Raw genomic sequence first — 23,268 nt, 5'->3', positions numbered from 1 at the left:
GGCAGGTTTTTTCACTGGTGCACTAGGGTGGTATGTTCTCTGTGTTGAAATGCAGGATTGCAATACATCAGTATGGGCATTCCACCTGTTCTCAAAGACACATCTCTTTAGACAAGCACTTCCCTAATCTCTTGACTTGCCTCTCCTGCTTTGAGTGCTGTTTAAACTGTTATGCTCTTTTATTGGACTCGTATATTATATATTTTAATTATGGATGTTTTAATGTAGTTGCTTTACTATGTATTATGGGTAGCTGCATTTTTATAATTTCTTGTTATTTTGCTTGTTATAATCCTTGCTATTTTGCTATTGGCTTTTGTTTGTTTGTGAACCACCTTGGTATTGCTTCTTGAAACTAAAGACAGTATATGGAGCCTATGGCAAATGCAGGTTTGTCCCTGCATAATGCGTAAAACGGCCTTTAACTCTCCAAACATCAAGGAAAATCATCTTGATACATTAATCGGCCTAGCCCTCGATATATCTTCTTATTAGGCTAATGAACTTCTCCATTATGCTAGATGTATAATGCATGCACTATCTTGTCTGTGACTCTGAAGGCAGAACTGTTAGCATCAATAATGCATACGTAGTTGTTGTGATGCTAGGTGGTTATAAAAAGGGGAAATCAGAAGAATAAAAGTTAATTTACATCAGAGGGTCCATTTTAATAAGGACTCAGAATCAGAACAGTAGTTCCATGCCCTTATCCAATAGCCTAGCATAGAGCTATATGAAAAGAACATAAGATTAACCCTGCTGGGTCAGGTCAAAGGCTTATCTAGTACATAGCATACTGCATCCACAACTAAATGCCTCTGAGTAGCCCACAAACAGGACATGGGCACAATATTCCTGAATAGAAGAAATCAATAAAGATATGGAAGAAATCTATACTAATGTACTCTATAATGCATGCACAGAGAGGTACAAACAGGCTTCATCTTCTAAGAGTCATTGTATACAGTGAATGGGCCCACATCCAGAGTCAGAATTATTGGGTGAGGTCCACACCCCTCTTGAGGTCCATCTCTCATGTCTGGCCCAGTCTCCCAGCCCTACTGTCTCTGAACACACAGACAGTGAGGAGAATGAGAAGAGTGAGGAGGTGGAGAAGCATCCTCCACTCGTACTCTCCCACTTGGGTTGGAGAAAGGACCATCAGATGAGTAGTGGAGACTGTGGAGAGGAGGTCAAGAACTCTGAGAAGGGATTCCACCTGTGACCTCATTGGCCATGCCCCTGTGACCTCCTAGCAGTCACAGTGGGCACCAGCTGCCACTACCACAAAGGGATCTTGCCCAACGGTCCCCAAAACATTGCAGCTCACACTATGAACCAGCTACTACAGCTGCCAGGGGCGCCAACTTGAATAAAATATTTGAAGGGGCAGGTAAGCCCCGCCTCGCATAATCAATCACAAGAGGCAGTGAACACACACCATTTGAAAGGCTATGCCCATAAACTTGGGGGGCCCTCAAGTATTTAAGGGGGGCAAAGGGACCTCAGCCCCTAGGAGTTGGCTTCTATGATATGTAAAGCAGTTGACTTCCATTGCAAGGGGTTGGACTGGATGAAGACTTGGAGTCCCTTCCGACTCTATGATTCTATGGACCTATGGACAGTGTAATTGTATACACATCTACTCAGAAATAAATCTGATTAGGTTCAATCAGGCTTACTCACAGGGAAGTATAGGGTTGCAACCTAATCAATAAGACCTTGTCTCAGCTGAAATATATGAAAAGAAATACTCTAGAATTACTTTTACCGTTTAAGTTCTAAGTATCACAATAAATCATTCACTAAATCAATAGTTCATTATCATACCTCAGGACATTCACCTTTGAGAGGCAACAGCTTTGATCTTTGACCTTCACATCCTGATATAAGCTCGTGTCTTTAGACGACTTCTCCAAATTCTCTCTGTTCTTTTTGACCGTCACGGGAAAGGGCCTTTGATTTCATCTCCACCAAAGTTCCGGCTTGATTACTATAAGGGAATCAGCTGGCTGTATCTCAAAAGTAATTGTACTTCTAATCATGTCAGATAACAAGTTCAGATGCCACCCATTCTGACCAATACGTGTGTATGAAGAAAATATTGTGGGGAGGGCAGGCAGAACGATGGTGCTGTGGAAACCATGATGCAGTTGATACAAAACAGGCACAACCGCAACTGCAACCTAGGGCTGAAAGCTTTAATCTGTGTGATCCGTCAGCAAAAACTTCAATTGCACATTAAAATCTAGTCGCTGAAGAAGTGGTGCAGCTGACAAATCCAGTCTCTGCATTCCAAAAAACCTTATGGTTCCACAGTCTGCCTGAGCTGCTACTATTTCCCTGAAGGGAAATTGTTGTTTCTTCAAGATCCTCAACAGGGCAGTTATTGAGACAATTACCAATGGAGAGATGTAGAAAGTAGAGACCTCTAAGGTTCCATATTAAGACCTGCCGCTCTCAAGTCCTGCTTGTGGGCTGCACATAGGCATCTAATCAGTGGCCACTGTGAGGACAAGATGTTGGACTATGATGGTCTAGCAAGGTTCTTCTTACATTCTTAATTCAAAGTCTGCCTATATAGTGAGGCTGCGCTATGTATATATATTTTAATGTCTAGCGCACCCCGACCCTTGCTGGCACATGCCACTTCTCTGATGCACGTTACAAACTTCCTTTTTTGGGTGGAGCTTTGAGCTGCCCTGCAAAAGGATCTTTATTCTCCTGCCAGCCCCCCACCCTCTGAAACAGAATCATTTGGAAGTAATTAAACACTGGTCGTGATGTTCCTGTGCCTTCTCACACCCAAACAGATTTGCTAAATATTTTATCTCACACCCATCCGAGAAAGCTGCATTTATTTCCATTCCACAATGAAGGCTGCATAATTCATACAGCTCTTCAAGTCGTCATTTTTCATGCCGATTTGTTAAACAATTTGGGCTCTGCTGTCCTGAAACGAGCCTTTTCTAAGCTTGCTGCCATCTACTACCTTCCCTGAATTCTTATCCCTCATGTTAATAGATTCTTGCCCATAAACATAGCCTTTTAGGAGTGATCTGTATACTTCTTGCACTGCATGTGAGAGTGGGGAGAGGGAGATGTTTAGATCTAGAACAGGGACTGCCAGCCAAGGCATGCACCCCGCCCCCCAGCTCCCACTTACTTTCCCAGCCTTTGGTGTTCAATGGAAAATATAGCCTCTTTTCTTAAAGTAGTGCCTTTGATCCCTAAGAGTTTTACAATCAGGAATTATTCTATCCACTTCTGTGTAACCACTTCTGGGTGGTGGGGAGGGGGCTTGACAGCTGTTAAAAGTACACAATATTGCAAGCATATTTGTGATGAACTTAAAATGCTTAAACTTCCTTAAATGGGTCAACTTGGGCTAATCAGCTTTTGTGATGTATTTAGCAGATAAATTCTAGACAGATAACTGCATTAGGCTATTGGAGCAAAAACTACAAAGACTCTTGTACCATCTAAAAGATAAACACATTTATTGTTGCCGCTTGTTGACTGGCGCCCAGCTCATCAGTTGCGTGAAGTGGATCCATTCAGTCTGGAGCACCAAACTGCATTGGTGATCAAATTTAAATACCTAAAATGTAAACACCTAAATGTTTGTGATGGTGAGTTTAGTAGATTCCCGAAGTCTGGAATGCTATTGTTAATTAGCAGTGCAATCCTATGTGCGTCTCCTCAGAACAAGTAAGGGAGCGTGGGACTGCAGTCTAGATGGTTTTAAGGAAAAGGTTACACTGCCTTTTTTAGATGTGATGACTACCTGGATCCACAGACAATAGCAGAAATGGGACAAACTGTTCAAAGCAAGGTTTGCAAATGAAAACACATATTTGCCAGAGCTTCGCAAAGGAATTCCATGAAAATAATACCATGTTGGATTCTATTTCAATTATTTCAGAACTTCTAAGCCGTCCGGTAAGGAGCATGAAGGGAAAATTGTAATGGTGAGCTTCGGAAAACAGTTGTAGCCCTCTATAGGAAAGGAAAACCAGGAAGTATTTGAAAGAGATGCTACCGATTGGCTTTTAAGTTGCAGAACTGGGCAGCAACTGTTAAAGTGTTGAAAGAGGACCTGGGAGACCAGGGTTCAAGCATGAAGCCCACTGGGTGACCTTGGAACAGTCATTGTTTCACAGCCTAGCTTGTCTGGATTGAACCTGAGATGTTCTGCATACAAAGGGGATGTTCTATCACTGAGCTATGATCTTTCTCCTTTGGTGCTATCAGACAAGGAAGAGAAGCACATGATGTGGCTCTGATTTGGCTGTTGCTTCTCAGAATATTCCGCCTCCCTCCCTTTTCACTTGTTCCCAGTGGTACAAGACAGCAACTGCTTACCCGGAAAGCAAAGGGATTCAGTGCTAAAGGAGCATAACCAAAAGCACCCTCAAAAGTGACCTCCACTGCAAGATTTGTTCTGATCAAATGTATTTGAAATGAGAGAAAAATAAGCACCATGCATGCCACCCAACACCCCCATCTCTTTAAATTTGGGGTATGAGATAAATACTTATTGCAACATGCACGGATCATTAATTAGGATTTCCTGGGGTTATATTGTGTTCTAAATAGCTTACCAGCGGGACAGGAAAAACACACTTTGCAAGAATCCCCCATCACTCTGTGAAATCCAGGTCCCCATTGAAATCAGGATCAGAAACGCACACTGGGGGAATGGCTTCTGCAGTTTCTATGGGCAAACGGGAATTTCCACTTCCCTCTGAAAAAGAAATAAAAGGAAAGTCACATCCATCGAGTTATCCAGAAGGACCCAGAGGTTCAACAGTGGGTGCTTTATTTGTGTGGTGGAAGTGATGTATGGTGAGAAAGTTTGTGGGGTGTTTTGTGTATGAGTGGGGTTTTTTTGTTTTTTGTTTTACTATTAACACAACTGAATTACCTTGGTTAATGTTTTGGTGCTTAGTGAAAGCCATGACCATAGCCAGGACAGAAATGTGACCAAATGTGTAAGTCTTTAAGGTTAGCCAAGGTTCAGAGGGTCATTCCTGGGCCATTTTATCCATCATGGTCATGCTTGTGCAGGATATTAGAAGTGTGTCTGCAGAAGGGTTTTCAATTACATCAGCAAACTGGGCGGGAGGGGCAGAGATAATAGTATCTATGTGAAGGGTACTCTAGAGCCAGGAAGATGAAGGTTGCAATCCTATACACACTAAACTCCAATAAAGCATAGAGACATACTTCTGAGTAGACATGTACAGGATTGCACTGTTAAATAGCTCACTTCTCTGCCTATTACTGTAGTTATTTGTATGACAATTTGCACTGAACAGCACCCTTTGAGCACAAGCTGACCTCAAAACCATTTCTTTTGATTTTCATTTTAGGCTTTAATAGTTTTTCAGCAGGAGGGAGGGGAAACAGAATCACTTCAACCTTAGGAGTCAAACCAGAAGTTCAACATCCTATCCAATTTTCCAGCCTTTATTCCAAGAGCTCAAAGTGCCATACACGGTCCTCTTCCCAGCTCATTTTCTCCTCACAAGAACCCTGTGTGGTACGTTAGTTTCATAGTCACGTGAAGCTTTGAACCGGGTCTCGCTGTCCCATTTCCCTGATGCCTCCAGAAGGCAAGACACAAAGAGTATATAGCTCTTTCCTGGTGCTCTGCCCCAAGCAATGGCTATTCAAGGGTATACTATCTCTGACCATGGATGTTCCATATAGACTAGAGTGATCATGACTGATAGGCTTGTATTAATTGGTCGTACACTACAGCTGAACCCATCCATGGGACAAGAGTGGGAGAGAGTGATGGTGTGAGCTAGCCTTGGTTTCATACTGTTATGGCAAAAAGCAATGTCCTACTTTGCTCTTAATTTGCCTCCAGCTGCAAAAGGAAGTTGCTGTGTGCTAGAAGCACAGTGATTTTTTATAAACGAATCCTGTCTTGTCTCTCTTTCAATCCAGTTTTGGATCTTACGCAATCATCTGCTTGTCTCCTTTAGTAAAGTGCAATGAAGTGCATCTGAGTTTTAGTTACAGCAGCCACACTGCTCAGCCGAGATGGGAGTTTTTCAGGGGAGGGAAGAGTTCATTTCAAAGGTGACCTGTGGCAAACTATTCAACCCAACCTTCCAAGCCTATATTTGCCAAGTATGTTGATCTACTTGCCTGTCAGAGAGTCAAGGCTACGGATGACTTGCAAGCCAGACCTGGCCCTAAGGCAGTTATGTATCTCACCTGGCCCTCAACCAAGTTTTCAGCATGTAAATATTGCTCAGCTTCCTTTTGTAGGAAAGTGATGACGAGCGTCTGGAGTCTTCAGATAAAATTTATTTTGTTGCTTTCTTGCACAAAAATAATAATAATAGTCAAGTAGCTCTTGGAGGGATTTTTCAGAAAGCCCACTAGTTTCTCAGTTCCCCTGCGTCAATGACCTCATACCATGTGAGCACATGAGCTCTTATAACCTTCCTTCAAGGTGGTGTCAATTTTATTTATTAGACGCTGACCATTTATGGAGTGGGTCAGATAATTAACTGCCCCCCCCAAGGTGCAGTCTGGAGAGTAAAGAGGGATGAAGGGACAAATCTATTTCCAGGCCCATCTCTGATTTTGGCCATACTTTAAAACACCAGCACATTCCACCAAATTCTACTGTTTTCAGTGGAACTGCCAAGTCAAGTCTGCTTAGGATCAAGGTGTTAACTTGGCTGAACACACTCTCATAGCAGGTCAAAATTCCCCATATAAATGTAAACAAACACCAACATTCTAGCTGCAGATTTTTTTTTATTTATGACATAATTTGGTTCACAGTATACATATAATTCCATTTAACTTTTGACCATGTGTCTGGATACACATAAAGGTCCTTAAATGGTTTCAACATAATTAGTAAACAAGCTTTGAGTACGATTCTTAAATAGAAGGAAACTTTATTTCTATAGAAATAAAATTATCCATTTATGAATCCCAAGGACTCATAATTACAGTGCTTGCCTAAAAAAAAAAGGTTTAATACATGAAATAGCTTTAAAAATATTCTTAGAAAACACACTTATAAATAACTATTACACATTATAAATTTAAATATATAATATTGAATTTAGGACACTATGAAAAGCCATTGTGCATGTTTTAAATTCACCAACACTTAAGTTAAGATCACAGTGATACTGTCCCGGAATTTATTAAACCCGGCCATTGAAACTTGTGAATTTTGTTGGCAGATTGTCCTCTGGGTACACCGTAGGGCCGGTCTTCATTGTTGGTGGTCCATTTAAAAGTTGCCAGTCACAGTTCCGGGCCAACTCTACAGTAAAGATTTTTAGAAGAATCTTGGCAAATTCTTTGCCTACACAGCTTCTCAAGCCCCCTCCAAAAGGGATGAAGCTGAATCGTGAGGAGTCTTCTGGGAAAGGAGACATGAAGCGATCGGGGTTGAATTCATCTTTGTTGGTGAAAAGCTCCGCAACATCATGTGTGTCACAGATACTGTAAATGACATTCCAACCTTTAGGAATCTGGTAGCCCTACAAGAAACAAGAGATGGAATGAGGACACAAAACAGAGACAATGGGTCACATGTATGGAGCCATTTAGGAGAGATGAACGTCTTTTGAAAGATGATGCACCTCATCACAATGGCATTGGGGAGATGGATTCCAAGGCATGGTCTGGGTTCTACTCACTACATAGATTTACAGGCCATCTTCTTCTATAAAACTAAGGATTGATTTAACAGTGCACCTTTCTGATTTGTCTAACAGCTCCAGCAAGATGACCCAAGCCATCCCCTTACTCACTAAGGGTAATCTACACATGGGAAAGATGCTTCTTTCACCATTCAAAGCTGATCACCCGCTCAGGGAAGACAGAACGAATTCCATGCACCACTTCCTAGGCACATAGGACCTCTTAGACTTTGGACCTCCAGATGTTACTAAACTACAAATCTCACCAGCCTTTGCAAGCATGGCCAATGGCCAGGAGTGATGGGAGGGTTGAGTTCAGTAACACCTAGAGGGCCAAAGCTGCCCTACACCTGCCACAGGTGATCAGTACCAAGAAAGTTCAGAGGCTACCATGTGTATAAAATGGGGAACAGCTGGTCCTACCATTAGGCAGAGTGAAATGCCTGCTTAAGGCAGCAGATATGGGTGGAGAGCAGACAGGGCTTTGAGAATCATATGGCCTGGCCTGCACCCCAATAGCTTGTCTGCTGTGGTCGAGGACTCTCTCAGCACTGAAGTCAGTGCTGGTATCCCTTGGTACATAAAACAGAGCACTATCTTGCCCTTTGCCTCAAGTAACAAAATGTCTTGGGCTGCCACACTTCCTCTAGAGCTACAGCTAATATCTGTGAAACATAGCTCCCTAATTCATAATGCCTTAGGATGGCAACAACTTTACTATTATAGAAGGGGGAAAGAGGGCTGCTAGTTCCATACAGGTATTCCTGCACCTTTTGTAAAGCTGCATAGTGGAGATTTTCAGCAGGTAGACTTTCTTCCTAGCATCACACTGGAGAAGTTGCAACTCCCAGAATTCTCTCTTGCACATTTGCAAGAGCACATTGTGCTCAGACTGAAAGGGAAGCATTGGCTAAGTTCCTCATACCAAGGCATAGGAACAGCTTCAAGCACTTACTTTTCTGGCATGACAAATGTAATGAAAAGAGCTAGTTATGTCTGACTTATTCCAATACCAAAAGGAACAGGCTTAAGCACTCTGGAACAGAACAATTTCAATAGGTGCCATTTCCTCCCACACTGTGACTCTACAGAAACTACATCTGTGTAACTTGGACCCACATCATAATCCAAAAAGGACCATTTTCTTTCTCCCCAATCATAGAATCAAAATTGCTTCAGAGAGGAACAGATAAAGCTTATCCCAAGGCATTGCAGCGATGCAGAAACTGTTGGAAGTTTGCTTCTTATAAAAATTCTAACTGTACTTTTTATTATTAAGGTATGAGCAGTCCAGTTACTGCTGCAATATTTTGTTGTGATGCTAAAAGCAAGGATCTCCATGGAAAAATCAGCAGAACTGAGATGTTATGGAGACTTAATGAAAATGGGCTTTGCCTGCTTACATTTAGCTCAAAAGTCTTGAGAGCCACTCTGAATCCTCCAGGAACTGGTGGACTCAGACGGAGAGTCTCCTTGATGACACAGCCAGTGTACTTCAGTTGCTCCAAGAGTTCCATTTCCAAATGCTTCTCTTGGCTCATGTTGCCCAACAATCCCTGAAAACAAAGGATGTGTCTTGAGTACCAGTGTAGAGAGAAGGCTTAGCGATCCAGGACCCACACCCTACAGGACCATCTGCATTCATGCAATAGGTCCAAAGCAAGATCCCACGTAGTCACAGGAAAAGAACTTCCAGGATAAGGTCACATTCACGCCATACATTTAAAAAGCAGTATCCATGCAGCATTAAACTACCATGGTTTCCCACAAAATATTATGGGAGCTGTAGTTTGTTATGGGTGCTGAGAGTTGAAAGGAGACCCCTTAATTCCCCTCAGAGAACTACCATTCCCAGAGTTCTCTGTGAAGACAGATTGTTTAAAATGGCATGTTTAAAATGACATTTCCCGCCACTTCCTTTTGCACCTGAAGTGCAAATGCCCCTGGTTCTTGGCAACAATTTCCTTTTAAGAGAACAGGGAATGTTTCATCTGCCAGTGATATTTTCTTATATTTGAAACATTAACCATCTAAAATAAGACACTGCCCATTTAAACGGGGGATGTCTTTTTATATTAAAAAAATCATAATATTTTAATTAGTAAAGCTAATCTTTATCTCTTTATATCAGTACTTCTACAAAGGGAAGTATTTTATATACACACTAGTGGATAAGATATATACCAAGAGACTGGCAGAAGTTTGGCATATTCAGTACAGACCTTGGGCAGCAGTCAACTAAATAGTTGCATTACCATACCCAAATCTGCTCCAGAAGATTGGGGAAAACCCCAGAACAGATTTAAGGGGTGAGCTGGGGGAGGTCATTCTGTTGCACAAAGGAGAAATCACCTTAAAAACATAAAGGTAAAGGACCACTGACAGTTAAATCCGGTCACGAACGACTCTGGGGTTGCGGCGCTCATCTCACTTTACTGGCCAAGGGAGCCAATGTTTGTCCGCAGAGTTTTTCCAGGTGATGTGGCCAGCATGGCTAAGCCACTTCTGGCAAAACCAGAGCAGCACACAGAAACGGCATTTACCTTCCCGCCAGAGCGGTACCTATTTATCTACTTGCACTTTGACGTGCTTTTGAACTGCTAGGTTGGCAGGAGCTGGGACTGAACTGAGCTGAGCTCACCCCATCACGGGGATTTGAACCGCCAACCCCATCACGGGGATTTGAACCGCCAACCTTCCGATGTCCAAGTCCAAGAGGCTCAGTGGTTTAGACCACAGCACCAAATGCAACCCCTTTAGCATCATACCTGAGCATCATTCCACCTCTTTATTAATAGCTTTGATAATATGACCAGCCTCATTTGTAATCTGTGCCAGCAGGGTTTCCAAACCAAGTCTCCCAGCTCCATTTCCAAGACTGTCTACAGGATCACAGCAGCCTGCTTCATGCACGGTGCAGCCTGACTTCCAAACACTTAGACAACACCCACCTTCTCCTGCAATTCCTTCCTCACTTTCTGCAGCACGTCTTGGTGAAGGCCTAGGAAAGTAATCAAGGACGTTGCAGCACTGGCAGTTGTCTCGTGCCCAGCAAAAAGAAGCTCCGTCGCGGATTCTTTCAGCTCCTTTAGATGGAGAGGAAAAACAGGAGAAAGAACATCAGCCTGTACTTTGCACCAGAATCCTTTTACTTCAGGGCTATCACACACACACAAAGTGGCTGCAGAGGCAAACTTCCCAGGGATACAGATCCCGGTACTTCATGGCCATGTTGTTGTGCTAAGTTCATGGGTGCCTCTTATTGCTCTATTATTATTTTTTGTATTTTACAAATGTTCAGAGACCACAGGTCTTTGGACACATAGCATCATTGTAACATATATTTTGCCCAGAGTTTTGCAACAAAAATTGGCTTGTTAGACTGGAAGCAGTAGGAGGGACAGTGGTTACTTCCTGCAAATACCCATCACTATCCCCTTTCAAAATGTGGCCTCCCAAAATTGCTGCTTATCAGTCAATGATTCTTCCTTTCCCCTAAACCCCTCACCATCCAAGCCCCCTTTCCTGCTTTGTCCTCGAAAATCCTCACTGACAAACAGGTCTTCTCCTTCCCCTTCCAGTTCTGCCAGTCTTAACGGTCTATTCTTCCCCCAGTGCTTTCTAGGGCTACCACCTTTCCATTCCACACCTTCCCCCTTGGCTTCAAATTGCACACTCAATATCCACCTGCTCTTCTCCACCTGAATATACTGCAATCCACTCCCTTTACTTTCCACATTCCTTTGACATCTGCATTGCTGATTTAAGAAATGACGGGAGAGGCTGATGCACATAGTTATCAGCCACTCCCTAGTCAGCCACTTTACCCTACTAAAGATGACACCAACTTGCCCTAAAGATGGTTTGATAATGCACAAGAACATGAGGCAGGAGGATAGCAGGTCACACTGCATGGTCTATGGCAGGGTTTCCTAAACTTGGGTCTCCATATGTTTTTGGACTACAACTCCCATCACTCCTGACTACGGGTCCTGCTAGCTAGGGATGATGAGAGTCCATACAGAGATGGAGAGCCAAATTTGAGAATCCCTGGTCTATGGGATGGCGCAGGGCATGTGAAGGGAGGAAGACGGGAAATCCCATTGTGTTAGTACTAATCCTTGCACTAGCTGGACTTCCACTTCTGTTCTCTACTGTCACTTTCCATCTGGTTTTCCCACAACAATTGCATCTTGCTGAGTCAAATTCATTAACTATCTGATAATCCCCTGCAATGAGAAGCGAGAAATCTTCCACTAAGAGCAGAGTTGAAGAAGGTAGGATACAGAGGGAGCCAAGCAAGTAACATGGTGATAAGCTGGGTCTAAGGCAGTAGAGAGATCAAGGAGGATGGGAGCACAGTATTCACCTTTAAATCGGGCAAGCATCAAGGATATCATCTTTGAGCTTAGTGTAGTCCATTGCAGAGGAGAAGAGAAAGAAGTCAGGTTGTAAGGCAGGGGTGGGGAACTTTTGGTCCTCCAGATGCTCCTGGGCTTAACTTCCCATCAGTCCTAGTCAGCACAGCCAATAGTCAAAAATGATGGGATGTCCACCAACATCTGGAGGGCCACAGGTTCCTCATTCCTGTACTGCAGAGTCAAGACAAGAGTGTGGTTGTAAGAGACAGTAGAAGCAAGCACTTTCCAGGAATTAAGAAACATGCAAGAGAAAATGGCTGGTAGTTAGATGTCAGGTTAACACTTATCTGACTCAGCCCTCTAGGTGACACTGCCACTATAATTTCAGATTGCTCCGTAACTGCTGCTCCTATTGCGTGATTTTTTATTGGTATTGTTGCATGTTTAGTAATTGGTTTGGTGTTGGGGAATGTTCTCATTGACCCACCCAGGTGTAGAGCAGGATATAAATGGGCTAAATAAATAAGAAAGAGTGGAGCACAGCATGGGTCTCAAACCCTGTTGTGAATTAAGAGAACAAAGCTGCCATAGGTTTAGCACCCAAGTGTGAACTAGTCCCATGGCTGGGCTGCTCCACTTGTGAGTGCATGGGCATAGTCACAATCTGAATATTCCTCCATGCCAAACATAAAAACCTGGCCGCTTTGAAAATTTGGATGTCCAGGTGATGGGTTCTAACCCAGTTTTCCACAAATAGTGATTTCATGGGACAAAGGTATATTATGCATCCTTCTGTGCGTAGTCCAGAAAAACTAAAAACTAAAGACTAAGAAGTTTTAGGAGAAGGGCAGGGTAGCTAAGAAAACTGGAGAGCAACTCCAGTTGTGCCCACTTCCTACACACTGAGCACTGAGATCTTTATGAGAATTTGAGGACCATAGCAATTCATTGATCAGCCAGTTGTTTAATACTACTACTACTATTACTACTACTAATAGTAACAATAATAATTTTATTATTTGTACCCTGCCCATCTGACTGGGTTACCCCACCACTCTGGGCAGCTTCCAGCATATACAAAAACATATCACTAGGATGCAACTAGCATTTTCACATTGATTTCAGAGGGGCCCAACTAACCTTATGCCTGCTGCAACAAGAGGACATCAACTAAAACAAATTAGTCATCATCACCGCCACCACTATTCTAATATTCCAACTGCCCACCCCACCCCATGTGCTGAAGCCAGAGAGCACAGATCGCTCCTCCTCACCATTTTACTGTCACAGCGACCCTGTAGGATAGGCTGAGAAACAGACTGACCCAGCTTCATGGCTGGGTGGAGATTCAAAGCTCTCTCACTCAGAGTCCAACACTTGTAACCACTACAACCACACTAGCTCTCAAAGAATTCAATTTTCCCTTTAGAACTATGCCTTGTTCCTACAGAACATGCATGCAGCTTTAAAAGCAGCCAATTAAAACTCATGCAATCAACTAAGGTTTCTTAACAGGTGACAGTCCTAATAGGCGGCAACCTTACCTGTAAGCTCAATGGCACTTATTTCTGAACAGACATGTACAGGAATATATATACCCCTAGAGTCCAATGAATGAACATTACTTCAATTCAAAGAAAGGTGGGGGTTTTTATTAAAAAAAACAAAACCCTGAATGGGATGCCAAACATCCAGGCAGGTCACCACCTGAGAAGGCCAGCCCACTGCTTTTCATCACAACATAAAAGGTAAAGGACCCCTGGCATATTAGGTAAGTCCAGTCTCGGTTGCGGCATTCATCTCGCTTTACTGGCCAAGGGAGCCGACGTTTGTCCGCAGACAGTTTTTCCGGGTCATGTGGTCAGCATGACTAAGCCACTTCTGGCAAAACCAGAGCAGCGCATGTAAACGCCATTTACCTTCCCGCTGGAGTGGTACCTATTTATCTACTTGCACTTTGACGTGCTTTCGGACTGCTGGGTTGGCAGGAGCAGGGACCGAGCAATGGGAGCTCACCCTGCTGTGGGGATTTGAACTGCTGACCTTCCAATCAGTAAGCCCTAGGCTCAGTGGTTTAGACGACAGCGCCACCCATGTCCCAGCACCACCCATCACAACATGCCGCACAGTAAATAATAAAACACCCCTGCAGGAAAAAAATTGAGGTATGTCAAGGAGAACTATATTTTAAAATCAGTGTTTTGAATGATCCTGGGGAAAGGATGCTTTCTAAAATGAGCATAAAATAGGAACAAAGGGCATCAAAGTCTGCTGGGGGGTTCTCCGAATGAAGAGCACGATGGCCTTGCGCGCGCACACGCACGCACGCACGCACACCAATACAATCTCTATTTTCATGCTGCACAGACAGGCAGAAAGCCTTTCTCAGACATGGAGATCTAACAGCAAAGGAAGAATTGTTGAGTTTAGTCCGCCCTGCACTACACACAGAAACCCTGAATGCTCTAAACAGGACACCTACTCTGCTTAGACAGATATTTCCAGCGCCTTTACAAAGTGGGGGGGGGGGGGACCATATTTAACTCCATCATTTGAATGGAGGAAATGCCGATAGTGCTTTCTCCGCAAGTGAATCTGCCTGACCAGGAAAGGCTGCACCTGGTGACTTTCTGCCTGCTATGCAGCCTTTAAAAACGCAGCCTGGGAACCCTAACTTTGAAAGAGCAGGTGCTTGACTCGGGGGCATTCTAGAGTCCCTGGTGGCTACTAGACCACCTCCAGCACTGGAATCCCCGGCCCCCAAAGCTGAGAGAGAGAGAGAGAGAGAGAGAGAGAGAGAGAGAGAGAGAGAGAGAGAGAGAGAGAGACCAGTCAGGATCCCAGCACCTTGGGACCTCTCCCCACCTGCATGTTGAGCTGCTCCCCGTTGCCCTGCGTGTGCTCCATCAGCAACTGCAGCGCGTCCTTGTAGCCGTCGAGGGGCTCCTTCCCGGCCAGCTTCGCCTGGATGCTCTCCTCGATCTTGGCGTGGATGACATCGCGCGCCCTCAAGCCCTGGAAGCAAGAGCGGGAACCCTTCAGAGAGGCGGGCTCCCCTCTCCTGAGCGCCGCTTGCCATGTCCGGGCAGGGGCTCCCCCTCGGGCCACCTCCCTCCCCCACAACCTCTCAGACCACCCTTTACCTTGTAGAGGCCGCTGAAAGGCAAGTCGATGGGCAGCGAGAAGAGGTTGCGGATCATCTCCTCGAAGGCCTCCATGAGGTGCTGCTCGCCGTCCGAGCCCGCCGTCGGGCTGGGCCGGAAGCCCAGTAGGATGCGCATGGCGATGCGGAACATGAGGCGTTTCACCTCCGGGTAAACCAGCAGGCAAGAGCCGCCGCCGCCGGCGCTCACCAGGAGCCATTGGCGCAGGCAGGCGCTCACCTCTTCCTGGATGACCGGCATGTAGTGCTGCAGGGCCTCCCGGGAGAAAGCGCGCATGATTACCTGCGGCGTAAGGAGAGGCGGTTACTTTTAAGGGGACCCTCGCTCGGGAAGAATTTTTTTAAGAAAAAAAACCCACAAAGCTAAACAAGTGCTCCAAGTCAGGGGGAAAGCCGCAGCGCTTCGTCCTGCGCTCTTCTGTTTGCCAAGCGGATCCTCCCACAAAAAAATGGCGAGAGGTGTTTTTTTAAAGAGGTCTGCGCGCCCGCGGTTAAAAACTTTGGTGACGCGTTTGGCAAGGCCGTGGATTCGAATCCAGAGGGTTGTTTCTGCCTTGCTGCAAGCCAAGACCAGGGGCGCGGAGAGCCAGCCTCGTACCCCCGATCTGAAAGGCACTTGCGTCCAAGTAAGTCTGCTCAGGAGTCGACCCAAATGCAAACAGGTTCCAGGCGCTAAACTCGGCGATTAAGGCTGCAAGCAGATGGCTGGACATCAGAGTAAATCCCACCGAACTCGACGGGGCGGATCGAGGCTCCAAAAGTCCCCAGTTCAAAGCAGAGGAGAGAGAAAGCTGTTGTTTCGCGGTTTTGAGTTAGGAGGCGCCTTTCCAAAAGAAAACCTTCGGAGAAGGACTGTGGGGAGTTGTGGGGGGGCGTCAACAGTGCGGTTTCCTCCAAATGTCGCTTCGCATTTTGGCACTCCTGCGCCCCACGACTTGAAAGGGAAGAAAGCACCTTTGAAATCAAGGAGACTTCGCCGCGTGGTGTGGAAGGCCGGGGCGCCAAGACCTCTTTTTATGGTCTCTCGATTGCTCCTTGTTACTTCTCGAGGCTATTTATGGAAGGCGCCATTCGTTTTATGGGAGTCGCTTTTATTGGAACGGACTTTCCCCCAGATGTGTTTTTAGCACCCTGGCCTTCTAACCTCGTCCTCTTTCCCTTAGAACTCTTCCCGAGAAAGCCAGAGCCGAACTGTGTTTACGCAGAAATAAAAGCCCATCACCGAACACGTCGGGGATTTCTTCCAGGAAGCAGGCAGGCAGAGAAACGCGCGCGGGCTTGCAATCCCTCAACACGCTTCGACTGCAGTCCTGCCTGGGAAGAACCCGACGTGAAATCAGTGTGACTTAGGAGTATACGTGCCTAGGATTGAGTTGCTACTAAGAAGAAGCGCGTTCCACAGACCTGCGTGGAATTCTTAAGATTCCAAGTTGAGGCTGAAATCTAGAATTTGGGGGCTCTCTCATTTCAATGAAAATCAGCGCCCTCTCCAAGAGCCGATGGCAGACTTCTGGAGCAGATCCCCCCGCCCCCACTGGCGCCATCGGGGGCAGAAGTCCAGGCCCCCAGTCCGTAAAATGAGCAGAAAGAGGTCCCCACTACCGGGCTAAGAAAGGAAAGGAATCTCCAGAATCAAAAGTCACCTAACGGCTCCACAACTTCCCTCACCCGCCGGCTAGGAGCCACCCCAACCCGCTACACGGAGCCCTTCTCCCTCCGGCCCCACCGAGGCTGGCGTGCCTTTCAGAGAGCTGCCCCCCGCCCCGGAGCTACGGCGGTGCCTCCTTCGTCCGGCAGAGCCGCTCCCCGCTTGCCTTCTTGCGGTGCTTGTGCTGCCCGTCGTGGAGGTTGGAGAGGCAGCCGGCGCCCAGGATGGTGCGCACCGACGCCGGCCACTGGACTGCCACCAGCCGGTGCTCGCCCAGCAGGATGTGGCGCACGTTGTCCACCCCCATCACGCGCACCGTGGGCCGCCCGAAGAGGTGCGTCTTGTAGATGTAGCCGTACTTGCGCCGCTTCAGTTGCAGGAATTTCCGCCGCTGCAAAAAGAGAGCGAAAAGAAGAGGGGTGGATCAATCTGGGGAGCCCAAAGGCACCTGTTTGGTTTGTTTTCTCTTTCTCTCTCCCCCGTGGTCCCTCTTCCTTCTCCTCACCTGCAACACTAACTGCAGCGTCTCCCCGAAAAAGGGCAGCCCCATGGTGCCCGGGGGCAGGGGCAGCGGGCAGCTGGGATCGCGGCCGCGCAGGCAGTACAAGTCCCACAGCTTCACTGCGGCCAGGAAGAGGAGCAGCGGCAGCAGCACGAAGGTGAGCACAGCGCTGGGCAGCAAGGCAGAGAAACCCATGCTGGCGGCCGGGGCCGGGCTGCAGCGAGCGGGGCGGGCACCTGCCGTCAGGCGGGCGGGCAGGCTGGCAGACTTCCCCCGGGGGCTGGCGAGTGAGCGCAAGGGCCCAGCGCCGCGGCGGGGGCCCCCTTTTATAGGCATCCTCGGCCCAGGTCGCTGCCCACTTTACCTTGGGCCGTGCGATCAATTAGTTCACCGAAAGTTCATCCTTAATTGCCCCTCGGGCCCGGCAGGCTCCGCCCCGTCGATGCACTCTGCCTGCCTTGGGCGGGCTTTGCGCTTTCCCGGTCTCCGCCTCTCTCCTGCGCTCTGCAGAAAGCACTTGGGAGCCAAGCCGCAGTTGCAAAGCGGATGCTGAGCGCCTCTCCTGCCTCCGCAGATGTCCTCGCAGCCCCCACGCCAAGCCAAGCCAAGCCAAGCTTGACTGGGAAAGGCAGGTGCGCTTGGGTCAAGCGGCCGTCTAGGGCGAGCCTAGGCGCAGTGGCTCAGAGGGAGACCTTCGCTGGGTTCCCAATAAGGCCTACTCTCCTGTAAAGGCAGCCAAGTGCTCCGGGGCACATCCAGTGGCTGCCAGCAGGAAGGACCCTGCCCTACTGTTGGAGCGTTTGTGGACACTTATGCGCGCAACGAGGCTGCCGTCTTGAGTAGCCGTACACAGTTGGGTTGCTCTGCTCTAGTCCCAGTTGGTTGGGCTTCAGGCCACTGAAAAGAGCAGGGTTAGTGAGTTGCTCCTAATGCCTCTTCGGATCACCGGGTGGTGGAGCTCAGCACTTTAGGAAGGAAGCAAGCCCAGTGGAACTGGTTGGTTGGTTGGTTGGTCGGTCGGCGGCGCACCTCACCACTTCGAAGTGAGCATGCCACACGTTGCGCTAGATCCTGCGCGCACTTGCGCAGATGTATGCTCCACTCCATTGTTTAGGACTGCATCGCAAAAACAGGCCCGGCGACTCAACCTAAGGCATGTCAGTCGCATGCATCCAAGAGCCATTTCAGACGTGCTCCCAGCTCCAATCAACGGCGATGTTTTGCAATATATTAAGACTCTCCCCCTTCCTCCCGTGCCTTTAAGCGTGGGCTCCAATCCTGTGTGTTTTTATTTATTTATTTACTTACTTACTTACTTACTTACTTACTTACTTACTAACTATATGTTTTTATACAGCCCTTCATCCGTAGATCGCAGGGCGGTTCATAAGAGAAAACCACAAAATACATCATAAAAGCATAATTAAAAATGAACCGATAACCCCCTCCCCCCCGTGCCTTCTCTAGTAGTTCTCTTCTTTTCCATGGTTTGGGAGCCTGGCTTCGATCTTTACTCCGGAGTAAACCATGAGGTCTGCTTCCCAGAGAGGGGCTTTATCTGCTCCTTGTTTTACTGGGGGAGTAAACACGCGTAGGATCGGGCTTGCCCCACTTCGCAAACGGTGCTGTGATCCTGCAGTCCTTCCCTCCCCCCTCCCCGCTAGTAAATTCATAAATTTTGAAGTTGCCCACCCTGCAAAAAACACCAATCCGCACTCGGACAAATAATCCGGTTTCTGTACTAAGGCACCGCTTTGTATTCCTAGACAAAGGGCGCTTCCCCATTAAGACGGTGCAACCACAGCCAACTTCTGTTTCTCTAGGATTTATTAATTTGTAAACATTTATTGCTATATCTTTATCCCGCACACTCGAGCAGTTCGCTTCTCCTCCTCTTCTCCGAACAATCCTGCGGTGTAGATCTGGCAGAAAGGGCAGGTTACCTTAAAGCCACTTTCAAAACAACTAGACAGGGTGGCCAGACCCGGATCAGGCAGCAAGAAGCGATCCCGACTGGCCCAACGCTGGTTCCCTGCCAAAAATCTCTCTCTCTCTCTCTCTCTCTCTCTCTCTCTCACACACACACACACACACACACACACACACACACACACACACACAGGTTTGACCTGAGGGTGCTGCTGCTGTTTGAGAGATCGTCCCAAGGTCACACCGTGAGCAACGTGGAGAGAAAGTCGTGCGTACCAGGGCAAAATCAACTTTTTTCCATCAGTGGGCAGCAGGCACTCACCTCAAATACCAGCTGTTCCTCTCTTTTTAAAAAACACTTCCCTGTTCTAGAGGCCTTTCATAGTCTCGGCACTTGCTGATCCGCATTGTAGTTAAGTCAAGGTGCCTACCTGTATTACACGCGCGACCTGCACCCTACAATTTCCATTGACTTCACTGAAACTTCGGTCAGTATCCTGGCCATAGCAGCCTGGGACAGAAGTCTTATGCACTTACTGGAGAGAAAGTTGGACTTTTTGCTGTGCAAAGATGCATTGGATAGAGCCATGAGGATCTAACCCTCTGTTAGTAATTCCATCCACCGAACCAATTGCTTACACAATTAAATTCCATGGAGCTTTCTCTCAAATACTGTATATAGAAAGCTTTCTCTCAAATAACTAGAAAGCTCCATGGAATTTAATTGTGTAAGCAATTGATTCGGTGGATGGAATTACTTTCTAGCTTCTTAATTTTGCTCCCTCTCCAGGCAGCCAGTTAGTGTGTTGCAGGAGATACTTAAATTTAGGCTACAACCTTGCAAACACTTACCTCAGAGTAGCCACACACACAGCCCCAACTGAATACTGGGGGACTTATTTCTGAATAGGGAATCATCGGATTAGGTTGTCAGTTCTCTAATCTGCCCCGATCCAATAACAGAGTTGGCCCTTGATTTTTTCAAAGACTTTGGGGGGCTATAGGATCATCTATTTGAGCCTGCGCAGAGCACACTACCGCTGGTACCCACCCTTTGTTTTGTTTGCTTTTGCTAACATCCAAGCAGAAGAAGAACGCTGTGGAACAGCAAAGCTTGCGAACTTCTTTGCGTTCTTTTAGCTGGGCTCCTAACAGAACGGAAGCATTGCCTTTCTCCTAAAGGATCGCTTGAGCACATTTCTTCTTCGAATGAGGAGGGTCCAGTTTGGAGGTGGAACCGTCTATAGTGAGGAGGCTGGGGTTGCGGTGACTTAAGTGCCCCTCTGTACATGCCCAGAGGTACTCTTTTCTTCGTGTTTCTCACAAAGATAGTCCTATCTCCCCCTGGGTGGAATTTTAGATTGTAAAATCCTCGGGGCAGAAACCGTAATACTCCATAAAATGCCGAGCGCACTCTTGGCCTGTAAAGAAAATAACACGGCAAACCTGACCATAGATTGCTGACTGCATTCAGCGGCCTTTACTCGCAGGTAAGAGAGGTTAGGCTGGGCCGCAGACCATCAACCGAGTAATAACGTCCCCGAACCCTACATTAAGGCTGAAACAAATTTCTGCGGCCAAGCATTGGGGATGGGTTTGGGGGGCGCGGGGAGAGCCCCCCACTACAAGGAACCGATCCGGTTGCTGAACCACTGTAGCTCCGGCTTCTCTCTGCCCCCTTTGGCCGGAAGGGCCGTGAAGATTTAGGGTGGGAAAGCTCTGGGGCTGCCCCCAATCCGCGGCTCCGCGCGAGCGTTGCCTCCGCAGCCTTGCAAAGGGAGCGCGGGATGTTTCCGAGGCTCGAAACCATAAATGATGTCAGCTGCCCGGGGAAGAATGGCCGAGCCCTGGCCGCTTTCTCTAAAATTAGTCCTTGGCCTGCAGTTCACCCCACCGACAGGGGTTGGATATTTACGTTCAAGGGACCTGAGAGGAGGAATCCGCAGCAGCAGCGAGAAGACGGAGTAAATTCTCCAAGCTGATGGCGCGGGGCGAATCGTAGGTTCAAACGCAGGTCAGCGAGGGAAAGGCAAGGGAGGTTGTTGGGGCGAAGGATAAACACACAGAGTCGCCTGGGGGGGGGGCAGCCGGATCTGCGAGGGCGGGCGGAGAAGGTGTGAACTCGGATTCTCTCCAGACCTGCGTACCGGGGGAGGGCGAATCAGGCTTCACTCCGCAGCCATCTTGACCCCGAATCTCCACAAATGTCAAGTCGGTTTCTCTGGGGCCAGCCAGAGAAGTTGGAACGGAAGGAAGCGAGGGCTGGACAAGAGGCGGGCACACGCGTGCACCGGGCGCAAGGCTGCGCCCCGTTCCGGTTCCCAAAGTCCCGTTGGATGCTACGGGGCTTGAGCGCACTTGCCTTGCGCTACTTTCTCCAGGAAGGGAAATAAACCCCATTCCCCACTGCTGCCCTGCACACGAAAGCCAGCAGAGAAAGCGCAGGTGCAGGAGGCAGAACCGCGCGGAGTGCCTGGGGAACAACTCTGGTGGGCGCAGCAAAATAATAATAATAATAATAATCATTATCATTATGTACCCCAACCCTCCGTACTCCAGGCACCTCTGAACCCCAAAGGCCGTTTTATAGACTCTGACCCTGAGCTCCACAATCCTCACGGCCTACCGACTGCCCTATAAATCTGCCGAGAATGGCGTGGGGTGGGGCTTCGCCTGGCCTTTAGGATCATCCCCTGCCTACTCCGGTTTAAAGAACTACGGTTTAAAGGCCCAACTCGAAACCTTTGCGCCCTAGCCTTGGGTTCAACTTGGTAGCTTTCGCAGCCTGATCCCTGGAAAGAGGCCAGCAGAAGGCGACAGACACCTGTTTGCACACAGCAGCCAGCTGTCAGTCCCCTTGCCTACTCGGAAGTAAGACCTGTGGGCTCCAGTGGGGGCAGTGACATTGCTGAGGGGCAAAAAAAGCTCTCTGTCTGCTTGGCCAAGGCTGCGACGTCGACTCCCCGCCCCCATTTTACTTGCCCACTAAGACATACCCGGGATATTTGCGTTGTTACCCCCGTAAGATTATGCGTCAGAGGTGACCTGCGGACATCTTCCCTTCATTGGTTTCTCCAGCAGATCGTGCTTGGGAGCAAACTGGAGGGGAGGGAGCGGGGGTGTTCCTCGCTTAGCAAATAAATAATAATAATAATAAAATAATAATAATAATAATGATGATGATGATGATGATGATGATGATGATGATGCTCCAATATTTTGGCGACCTTATGAGAAGAGAAGACTGCCTGGAAAAGACTCTGATGTTGGGAAAGATTGAGGGCACAAGGAGATGGTTGGATAGTGTTCTCGAAGCTACCAGCATAAGTTTGACCAAACTGCTGGAGGCGGTGGAAGACGGGAGTGCCTGGCGTGCTCTGGTCCATGGGGTCACGAAGAGTCGTACATGACTAAAACACTAAACAACAAAAAGTTTTAGTGGGGTTACCAGACCAGAAGATGCCGCTTCTCTGGAGACCCTCTGGACGCCCCCGCTGCCGCCTTTCTTTCCCTCTCCAAGAGGCTTTCCAAGCCAGGCCGAAATTTCCCTTTCGTGCCAGAGGGCGCTGGGTGCTCGCCAAGCGCTGCAGACACGCATAGCACTTGCATAGCCCGGGAGCGAAAGAAGAAGGGTCAGGGAGGTGGTCCCGCTGCTCACAGAGTCGCCACCCGGGATCGGCCTGCGGCTATTCTAGGGGAAATGCGGCCTAGGTGCCGCATTTTTTCTCCAAAGGAGAGCGGTGGGATTCGTGTAGGACTCGAGTAAATGCATTAGCGCACTCCGTTCCACTGCAAGGCGAGGGAATTCAAGAAGCGCCTTGAGCAGCCAGCGCTTGCTTGCTGTCTTTTTTGCAGCTGATCATAGATTTATATCGTGCATTCTGATTACGCGGCTGGTTTACAGGGAGATCCCTTTGAGCTGAAGGGGCAAGGGTGAAGCTAGAAAAATGCAGGGGTTTATTGGGGACGGTCGGAAG

The 23,268-nt window shown here is 47.6% G+C and overlaps 1 protein-coding gene across 1 annotated transcript; it reads right to left on the bottom strand.

Moving 5' to 3' along the window:
* Nucleotides 1-6,781: 6,781 nt before the first annotated feature.
* CYP26A1 (cytochrome P450 family 26 subfamily A member 1) lies at nucleotides 6,782-18,008 on the bottom strand. Its single transcript, XM_081912237.1, has 7 exons — nucleotides 17,366-18,008; nucleotides 17,027-17,251; nucleotides 15,193-15,495; nucleotides 14,915-15,064; nucleotides 10,640-10,774; nucleotides 9,092-9,244; nucleotides 6,782-7,526 (listed from the first exon to the last, which is right to left on the bottom strand). Exons 1-7 carry the CDS (start codon nucleotides 17,696-17,698, stop codon nucleotides 7,185-7,187), a joined length of 1,641 nt encoding a protein of 546 aa, XP_081768363.1. The 5' UTR covers nucleotides 17,699-18,008; the 3' UTR covers nucleotides 6,782-7,184.
* Between the last annotated feature and the right edge of the window lie 5,260 nt (nucleotides 18,009-23,268).

The sequence above is a fragment of the Podarcis melisellensis genome, assembly GCF_964234715.1.
Source record: "Podarcis melisellensis genome assembly, chromosome: 5".
In the NCBI taxonomy this organism is placed as follows: domain Eukaryota; kingdom Metazoa; phylum Chordata; class Lepidosauria; order Squamata; family Lacertidae; genus Podarcis; species Podarcis melisellensis.
The sequence above is the reverse complement of the archived record's forward strand: the minus strand, read 5'-3'. Positions and strand labels throughout refer to the sequence as shown.

What these genes read in the sequence shown, in the direction of transcription:
- CYP26A1 (XM_081912237.1), bottom strand. Translation starts at nt 17,698, where the DNA reads ATGCCTATAAAAGGGGGCCCCCGCCGCGGCGCTGGGCCCTTGCGCTCA. An exon ending in CTTTCAGCGGCCTCTACAAG is followed by an intron (nt 15,065 to 15,192) that starts GTAAAGGGTGGT and finishes TCTTGCTTCCAG; the next exon opens with GGCTTGAGGGCGCGCGATGT. An exon ending in GGGAGCAGCTCAACATGCAG is followed by an intron (nt 10,775 to 14,914) that starts GTGGGGAGAGGT and finishes CTCCATCTAAAG; the next exon opens with GAGCTGAAAGAATCCGCGAC.